The sequence below is a fragment of the Cyprinodon tularosa genome, unplaced genomic scaffold (assembly GCF_016077235.1).
Source record: "Cyprinodon tularosa strain WSP-4 unplaced genomic scaffold, ASM1607723v1 ctg30, whole genome shotgun sequence".
NCBI lineage: Eukaryota > Metazoa > Chordata > Actinopteri > Cyprinodontiformes > Cyprinodontidae > Cyprinodon > Cyprinodon tularosa.
Window position 1 is genome coordinate 2,872,113 of NW_024039008.1, and position 10,090 is coordinate 2,882,202.

The 10,090-nt window shown below is 35.7% G+C and overlaps 1 protein-coding gene across 1 annotated transcript; it reads left to right on the top strand.

Moving 5' to 3' along the window:
* The first annotated feature begins 256 nt into the window (after positions 1–256).
* On the top strand, positions 257–9,737 carry kcnn1b (potassium intermediate/small conductance calcium-activated channel, subfamily N, member 1b). Its single transcript, XM_038291793.1, has 10 exons — positions 257–477; positions 1,877–2,938; positions 3,048–3,485; positions 3,886–3,981; positions 4,502–4,920; positions 6,473–6,614; positions 6,760–6,870; positions 7,104–7,231; positions 7,348–7,417; positions 7,720–9,737. Exons 2-10 carry the CDS (start codon positions 1,892–1,894, stop codon positions 8,002–8,004), a joined length of 2,736 nt encoding a protein of 911 aa, XP_038147721.1. The 5' UTR covers positions 257–477; positions 1,877–1,891; the 3' UTR covers positions 8,005–9,737.
* Positions 9,738–10,090: the final 353 nt, after the last annotated feature.

Here is a 10,090-nt window from a genome sequence, read left to right on the forward strand (position 1 = left end):
ATAAGAGACGGTGCAAAAGGCCTTTGAACCACAAGCTTTAATAACAACTTCAAATGACCTTTTATTTTCCACTTTGTAATGAATGTTAGAGATTGGCTTTGTTTTCCTTCCCAACCTACCTGTCCTCTTCCCATTTATCTACTGTGGTCTGATGTTACACATTTTTGTTATTTTCCCCCTCTGTGTCCCAACCTGAACCCTCCCACTCCCTTCTATTTGCATGGCAACCCTTCACCAAGGCAGCTGTCGCTTATTTCTTCCTTCATGTTGAATTCTAATTATTACTTTCAAAGGAAAGCATCTCTAAAGCTCCTTTATCAAGTGTCCAGACTGGGAGCAGACAAGCGGCTATCTAAAACCCACTCAGGCTGCTCCTCTTCTTCACCTTGACACATCTTTTCTGTTGATGGGGGGCATTTTGGTTTGCATGCTGCATCTTCAAGTTTGGATAGAATAAAAAAGAAAAGCAGGAAGGAGGTAAGGATCACCTGTGCTGGTAATGATCTTTCTTTTCTTTTTGGTTATCAGGAAAAATTGAAGAAATAAATCAAACTTGTTATCCCTGAATTTAAAAGATCATGTTAGTTGGCTCCATATTATATTTTAAGGATGAATTACATTACGAAAGCATCTTGGCATAGTTCTAACTAATAAAATCCATTTTAAAAGCATTTTAATTCAGCTTTTTTCAATCTTTTCTGTTAAAGGTTAAGACATGTTGGTAGACAATAGATTAAAGTACTAAAATGTAAGTATTTTCTTAATGTTTACAGATAACAGAGTGATCTTACAGTAACAAGACGTAATTCAAAATTGGTAATGAATTAGAAATGTTTTTCAAAGAAATTAAATAAACACAAAAGTCTTTCTTGGTTTTTCTAAACAGACGATGGGGGGCTATGTCTGTTTTTGACAGGTTGTGTCTTATTAGCAACCTCATGTAAAAACAAACTGAAAAACAACCAATTGCTTCAAAAAACATGACTACAAGTATTTCCTTCACTTGCAAACAGAAAGAGGTTACAGTATATGAACAATTCAGAAGATTAAAACAAACACCTCTGAAAAGAGTTCAAATATGGAGAAAATTAGACATCTTATTCCCTAAAATTTTTAGTTTAGACATAAAGAATGCAATCTTACCTTGATAAGCCTGTGTTTCCTTCCCTTGGAACAGTTATACCAAAATTACTTGTCAAAATATAAGTCCTCCATCACAAAGGGTTTCCAGGAGAAGTTTTGCTCGTAAGTTAATTCCTGATAACTTTTTAATCTTGACTCCATTTGGCTGATTGCAAAATGAGTGCTGGACAAATGTATACATTGTCATAATCTAAAAAATATTTTAAGAGGCCTATACAACCTGAGTGATTCATGCTTTACTTTAAACATGTGTTTTCTCTTGAAAATTTTCAACCTGAACTTTAAAATGTTCTGGTGAATTGGCTGAAAAAGGTGCTTTTTATCATTCTGTTGGTCCATAAACAATAACTTACCAATTGAAGCTTTTTATTCCTGCTTATTTTTATGGTATTGCTTTCATACTTGATTTCATGATGCCACTGGTGGCATTAATCATCTTGACAATTCTTCAAAATTAAGTTTAACAACAAAAATGGTCACAGTAAAAGCCTGTTTGTGGTGTATTTGTTACAATAGATTTTAAAACCGCTAAAAACAATATATTGGTGTATGAGGCTGTTTTTGTTGTCATAGTGATCTTATTAAATTGACTTAAAAGCAAGGCTCATGTAGGGAACCAGCTGTCAGTGTTGAAAATCTCTTTGTAATATTCAGAAAAAGAGATTTGTTTCCTATTGAAATCTGTTGTGTTTCTTAGTCTGTGTTGAAACAAATGGATGTCATGTCTTTTCAGTCTTGCAGTGAAAACATGAGGTTGATTCTGGTTAAACCCACCAATGCGACAAGACGTCTTGACTCAACAGGTGAAGTCTTTCAAGATGGAGAACATCAACCTTGCGCTACAGGAGGTCCTGAGGAGAAACACCATCCGTTCTCTGGAAGCCCAGGCAAGTCCTCCTCATCTCCCCAGAAGAAGAGTATCTGCTGTGCTTCATCTTCCCTCCATGAGAAATCTAATGGAATCTGTCCTCCAAGAGGTTTGGCTCAGAGGTCACCTGAGAAAACCCAGAACCTCTCACTGTCACAGCTCAGTGACCAAGATTGGCAGATGCTTTGTGGCGAGGATCTACGCTTAGCAGGAAGAACCGAAGATGCTGTGGAAAATTCAACTCATAGGGATAGATGTGGCTGCCCCTGTCCGGATGCTCTCCAACAGGCTGAAGTCTTAAGCTTACAGCCACAATCAAATAGAGAAAACATCTCAAGAGTGCGAAGTAAAAGAAGTGTTTCATCACCTCATACCCTGCCCTTCTCTGAAAGCATCCACCCTTCCACCACTTGCCAGGTTTCAACACAACCACCAAATAACAAAGATCATCGAAAACCTCCTACATACCACACAAAGAACACCATCGTGCCTCAGTGCTATGAGCAAGATGGTGATAAAGAACAGCGCTGCAGAGCCAGAGACTGCAGCCGTTTAGCTCCGTCAGAGCTGTTCAACATTCCTCTGAACTCAGCTCAGTGTGCCATAGCGAATAACAAACTTTCTACAGTTGGTTCAGATGTCAACTGGAGCGAGCTTTTTGGCAAAGAACCTCTTTTGGCGCAGCAGTACCAAAGGAGAGAATCTCACTGCTCACTAACTGGTGATCAAACATGGAAGCCATCTGGAGAGTCAGCATTTGCGCTCAAGTGTCGCCATCTTCCTTACAACCGCCTGACCAGAATGCCGTGGGGAAAGAGGTCAGTTACACCAGCCAGTCAGAGAAGTTTCATGTCTTTCTCCACCAGCCAGTGTAGTTTGCTTGAAAACCAGGATTTAACAGAGAGAACAAGAGAGCAAGAGGGTCAGGTATGTCAGTTTTTGTGTGCGTATTTCTATTGAAATATTTGCAAATGTTGTTACTCTCAAGGCAATTGGAAATTCCCTGTTTCATGCCGAATGTCACCATCTTTTGCAGGAAGCATTACCACATCTCATTGCATCCAAACTATCTCCTCCCAAACCATTTCCTCCATTTACCGAGACCCTAGATAGTGACAATGTCCAAAATGGGGATGCAGTGCGGCCACTCAGCAGCCTGGGTACTTTAAGCTCAAGTTTTGCAGATTTTCCTTCAGACCAGCAGCAACTTCAGCTGCTTCACAGTGCCATCCTAGACGACACCTTGTCCAAGACAACTGGAGAAGACTCTAGTAAGGCCACAAGAGAGAGCCTGAACACGTCCGAGGGAAGCAAACCACATAAGAAGACGAAGGACATCAGCTATCGGCTGGGTCAGAGGAGAGCCTTGTTTGGGAAGCGCAAACAGCTGAGCGACTACGCGCTGGTCTGTGGGATGTTTGGTATTATTGCCATGGTCATTGAGACAGAGCTTTCGAGGGCTTTTTACACTAAGGTACCCAATATGAAAGAACATATAATTCTTAGTCCCAAGAAACTGATTGTCACTTATTGAAATTGATTTTTTTTTTATGTAAAATGAGGCTTGGTTACATATATATTTTATTATCTTGTGACATGGGCTGTGCAGGTAGAAATCAGAGTTTCAGATGGCTTTATAAGCTATTAGCTGAGCTAGAGTCTGATAATGCAAAGGTCATGAGTCCACTATAATGAATTCTGGAGCAAGTATTGTGAGCCCCCTCCAAGTCTTTTTATTTTATTCATTTTTTTTTTATAACTCATAATTTGAGGGTTTTGTTTTGATTCTGTAACTTTGAGAGTTTCACAATCACTGTTTTATGTGGTTCTCACAACAGACTATATATTAATATGCTTGTCTCCACTGTGGACAGGAATCCATCTATTCTTATGTACTGAAAGGTTTGATCAGCATTTCAACCGCAATTCTGCTTGGACTCATTCTGATGTACCATGTGAGAGAAATACAGGTAGGATCGATGTTCTAAACTTTTTTTAAACTACTCAAAGAAATGATTCAAAATAGATTACTTGGAAATTGGTAATTAAGGAAAGACAAAGTACAAAATTTTTTTGAAATTTTCCCTTAAATTTATACATTTCCCCCAATTTTTTTTCACAAAAATTAAAAACTTGATGATTGGGTAACCTTATTTCGTTCTAGCTGGGTTCCACAGACCAAGATTAAAATTTTGGCTGTGATTCTGATAAATTCTGTATTTAAGAGCATCATTTAGAAAGGGTTTTAAAGGAGGATCTTACTTGCAAGATCAGATCAGAATTTCATTGTTCAGTACCATCTTCGGTAAACTAGACAAACTTCCCCAAATGATTGAGAAGGGGAAGAAAAGTGTCCTATTAAACATTGGGTTGCATTCATTTTCATGATAAATCAATCTCATTTTCCTATATTTCAACAAAGAGAAAATTTTGTTAATTTGCAATAATTGTTTGCAGACCTTTATCCATAATTCCTATTCTCGTCCTCAGCTCTTCATGGTAGACAATGGGGCAGATGACTGGAGAATAGCAATGACCTTTGAGAGGATCCTCTTAATTGCGTTGGAGCTCCTTATCTGTGCCATCCATCCAATCCCAGGCCAGTATGTGTTCACCTGGACGGCACGCCTGGCCTTCAGCTACACATCATCTGTGGCAGATGCTGATGTAGACATCTTTCTTTCTGTGCCGATGTTCCTGCGCCTCTACCTGATCGGACGCGTCATGCTGCTCCACAGCAAACTCTTCACAGACGCCTCCTCACGCAGCATCGGGGCCCTCAATAAGATTAATTTTGACACTCGTTTTGTCATGAAGACTCTGATGACCATCTGTCCTGGGACTGTCCTCCTGGTCTTTAGTGTGTCCTGTTGGATCATTGCAGCATGGACAGTCCGTGTATGTGAGAGGTATTAGTTTTAAATATATGTGTTAAAATTGACAGCCTAACAGTAAAAAAAAAATAAAATATATATATATATATTTTTTTTTCTTCAGATATATATATATATATATATATATATATATATATATATATATATATATATATATATATATATATATATATATATATGTAAATTTCATGTGCAGTTCTTGTCAAGTAGACTGTCAGCATAGATATAATCATTTTATTCATATTGATGCTTTTTCACTGTCAAGATGACACATGGATGTTCACTTATTTTGACCAAATGTCACACTGCAGCCCCCACCTTGACTGCACATTCTAGCACAATTCTGTTTGTCTGACTCCCTTTTTCCAATCAGAAGGCATTTGTTCATTTAAATATTTCATTTGCTGACACACTTGAATTTAAAGCTTATTCACTTTCAAAAGGTTCAGGCCAGGATCGTTCTGGAAAAGGGGCCTGCAACCTGTGGCTCTTGAGCCACAATTGGCATTTTATACTGCTGGATAGAATTCTCTTCTTTGACTAATTGCATTGAATTTCCAGAATATATTGTCTATAAATACAAAGGTGAGTAAAGTACCCAAAAATGTACTTAAGAAAGAGTAGAACAACTTCATCACATTTTGATTCAAGTAAAAGTAAAGCATTTTCTCAAATAAGAGGAAAAAAAGTATTTGGTAAAAAAAAAAGCTAATCAAGTAATAATTAACTGATCTACTTAGTAACCATGATTATAATAATTGAGTAATGTAGTATTTTACAAAATGATGTAAAATTGAACAAAATATTGAGTTATATGCAAACTCTGGTGTTTCAAAGAATAAGATCAAAATAAACATAAAACATACAGTAATTACACTATACATTTTAGTTATAAGACTTACTAAATCAATAGTATGTAAGAATAGGTTACATTACAGGTAACTGTATTTTCATTCAGCCTTTAAAAATGACATGGCAGACTCAGCAGTGGGAAAATAAAATTTAACCATTTATTATTTTTTGTATGTATTTTTTTCCTTCATTTTGAAAGCTAAAAGTTGAAAGGGCACAGTGAATAGTTAAAAAAGGACCAATCTTTGTTAGATATTCATTAAACATAAATTATCTTTTTTATCTCTTTAAAAAAGATTATGGCTCATGGCTAAATTAGTTTTGTTACCTGGACCGTATTTAAAAAACGTTCTTTGAGACTTTTTCCCATATACATTTGACTTGTGCAGGTAAGTAGCAGTAATGTCAAGTTCCAGAAGTTTCTTGTTGATGGCAGGTTTGGTTTCTGACAGTTCTAGTTTGTCCCTGATTATCCTAACTAATTTCCTGTCATCTGGAGGTGACAGTTTGGGTTAGTTAGTTAAAACTTTAATATAGTGTGGTGTGATTATCAAAAACACTGGAACTTTTTGTTGTACAGTACTTACACCACAAAAATAAAGTATTTCAGTGCATATGACTTCCACGTTCCTGATGAATCGAAGCAAACCTCCGACTAGTCTTATAGCTGTAACACTTTTTTCTAATACAGCGCCTGGTGTCTCTGTCCCAGCAGGTATCATGATGCACAGGAAGTAACAAGCACTTTCTTAGGAGCAATGTGGTTGATCTCCATCACTTTCCTGTCCATTGGTTATGGAGATATGGTCCCTCACACCTACTGTGGTAAAGGAGTTTGCCTGCTAACAGGAATTATGGTGAGAAATATACAAGAAAATGACGATATAGGAATACATTTTCTTTAGAAATAACGTATTTTCTCTTTTTATAAATCCTGGATGTTTTAGAAAAATTTTAATAAATCACTGTTGTGATGCCAACAGCAGCTGTTCTTTTCAACAGGGGGCAGGTTGCACAGCATTGGTGGTGGCTGTGGTTGCAAGGAAGTCGGAGCTCACAAGAGCTGAAAAACATGTGCATAACTTTATGATGGATACTCAACTTTACAAAAAGGTCTGTTTGGATACAGCAGTGCTTATTTCTTCAATGAAAACTTTTCTGTTTTTTTTTTCTTGAAAATAACGGGTTGTTTTTTTTTTTTTTTCAGTTAAATGATAGAAAATGGTATGATTATCAAATGAATGCAGAGCTACAAAGTGGCAAAATTTTGTCAATGAAAATGATGTCATTTATCAACCGAAGTCACTATAAAACAGCTGTTTTTCTCTTTTGAATTCCTTCATTAGATAAAAAACATAGCTGCCAATGTTTTAAGGGAGACTTGGCTCATCTACAAAAACACAAAGCTGGTAAAGAAGATCGACCACGCCCGCGTACGCCACCATCAACGGAAGTTCCTTCAGGCCATTCACCAGTAAGTATCATTATTATTTGTTTGAATCTGGAAGTCTGTCGTACAGTTTTACTGTGAATTTAGATAACTATCTTTTAAGTGATTTAGGATAAATTAATATGGGTCTTTACCTTCAGACTGAGAAGACTCAAAATGGAGCAAAGGAAACTAACTGACCAGGCAAATACTGTGGCTGATCTTGCAAAGGTTTGTGTATTTTCTTCCGAACAGTAAACTAAAAACCCAAACTGGTGTTTTTGATGTTTGCAATCTGTATTTACTTCTTATGTTTTGTACCTTTTGCATTTTATATATTTGGTGGGGTCCTGAAAAAAAATAATGATTTAATTTTCAGCAAAAAAAAAACACACTAGAGGAGTGAATGCATTAGTTTTGATTAATTCTTTTTTAATCTAACATAGTTATTAAATGAAGGCTAACTACGTGCTTCATGCCAAAGAAAGCGATTTAAATAGTTTCAGGTTACTGTTCTCTGTGTTGCCTTCCAGACTCAGAACATGATGTACGATCTGGTCTCAGACCTGCAACATCGAACTGGGGAGCTGGACAAGAGGATTGTTGCTCTGGAAGAGAAACTGGACTCCATCCTTCATGGAGTGCAGTCACTGCCAGTTGTGTTGTCTCAAGCAATAGCAAAACTTCAAAAAGATTTCCTGGACGACCTAGCCTGTCGCGTCCACTTCCTGTCATCCTCTCTAAGTTCAGAGTGCTGTTCAACGCATCCCAAGCAGCTGTGTCCAGGATCAAGCACACCAGAGACGCCATACAGCTGAGACGCCGCTTTGATTTTGCCATGTTTTATATAAATTGGTTGGAATTTCAACAAGTAATAATTTCACCTCAGAGTAAAATATTGATGCTTAGACTTACACGTGTGACTTTTGAGTCATATGCTCAGGATTTTATAGTAAGTGCAATGTAAGAGATTTTATATCTGCTTAAAAGAAATTATTTGGTCGAGAAAACAAAATAGTTCCTTCACAAGTGCTTAATTTTAAAAGGTCAACCAAGGGAGTCTTCTGCTCCTATTATTCAGCAGCTGGAATTCCTCCAATAAATTAAGCTTCTTAGAGAATATACTGCCCGTTTTCAATAGAATGAAAAAGTTGGAAGATTTTAACACAAACATCTTTCCTAATATGAACAGGAATGAATAAAGAATCTCTTTAGAAGTAAAAGTTGCATGCTGTCAAGTGTCCAATGCATTATTTTGGTTATTTTAGAGAGAACGCTATATTTCCTGTGAGAATCTAGAATAAGAATATACATATTATTATATATATGCCTATATTATTTAATTTCCCTTTGGGATTAATGAAGTGACTTTGAATTTTTATTGAATTTATTCTAAAACACAAGAAGTGATATTTGGGTTACTTACTAACATAAATGGAAGGAGAATATCTTTTCATATATTAATTTTCCTATTTTTTTTTTCTTTTCTATTAATTGTTGCTATCTTGCTAAATATATTCTCATTTGGTAATTTTATGAGGTAATTTTGACTTTGTACTTTCAGATTTTAAGTAAGTATATTATATTAATTTTTTGAGGCAGCAATAATTATTTTCAACTCAAAAACCCAAAAGGAATTTTGATCAGTTGCTGTCTTTTTTTCTTATTAATATTGGCATTGGTAGATTATGTATACATTTCATAAACAATATCTAGCCGTTCTGAAACTGTAGGGAACCTTAGAAGCAGTCAGTGTCTTGTAAGCTGTTTTTGCAGTTTTTGCATTCTAAGTAAAAAATGTTAAATACTTATTAGCCTGTTTGATCAGGAAATCACAGGTCCCAAAAACAAAAATAAGAACTACAAAGGTAATTTATTACTGAACAAGTATACACATCTCTTTGTGGCTCTGTCGCCCAAAAAGGGTTTATTTTTGCACATTCCCAAAAAACATTGTATTGATCATAGACATGAACGCCACACAGCCTGCAAGAATTACCACCACTTTGATCAAAATTTGCTTTTTGCTTTGGTGTTATTTAAAAAAAATTATATATAAAACCTGCCATTTCCAATTAAACTTATTAATCTTGAGGGAGTTTACACATGTCCAATGCAAGACACAATGAATTGCTTTCTTTTCCCCATTTTTAATATGATTTCGTAGAGTGGGACTTTTACTTTGACCTTGGGTCAAAGCCACACCATCTGTATTTTATCACTCAACTGGTATTCTAGTTTATTACAAACCTTTCATTGGGGTTTAATAGATTTAAAGCACATATAAATACTGCAATTTATATTACATAGAAAAATAGTATCTATAATAAATGTAACTGTTTATAACGTGCATATTTATTGTTGAAGTTTATGGTTGTACATGATTTATAGTGAGCAAGAGCAGTTTTACAAAACAATGATTGGAAATGTATTACGATATAAAACCTTGTATAATTTCATTGAAGCAAAAGCTGGATTATTTTTGAGTCATTCAATTTAAAGCAATAACAGTTTGTTGATCTAAGTGTTTTTCTTTTATTAAACTGTCAGATATAAGCAGCATCTGTGTCCAATAAGCTCTTCTTTTGTGCAAGGCATCTTTATGCCAAACCTCCTTTAGGGCTGCTTTATAAATAATTAAGCTGTTTTTTTTTTGTTTTTGTTTTTTACAAATATGATGGGTATCTGTTAGAAAATGGCTACCACCTATGGTAAATAGTGGAAACAGTCATATCAGATCATGGTCAATCAATGTGATGTTTTTTTTTTTTTTTTATAGTATGCTCATAGTTAATCGGTTCATTCTGGTTGTAAGTCTTTTAAATGTATTCATACTTCACCTAAACACAGTGTTGATGCTGGGGTTAATAATTGCTCATTGAACTGAAAATGTTCTTTGTCCCT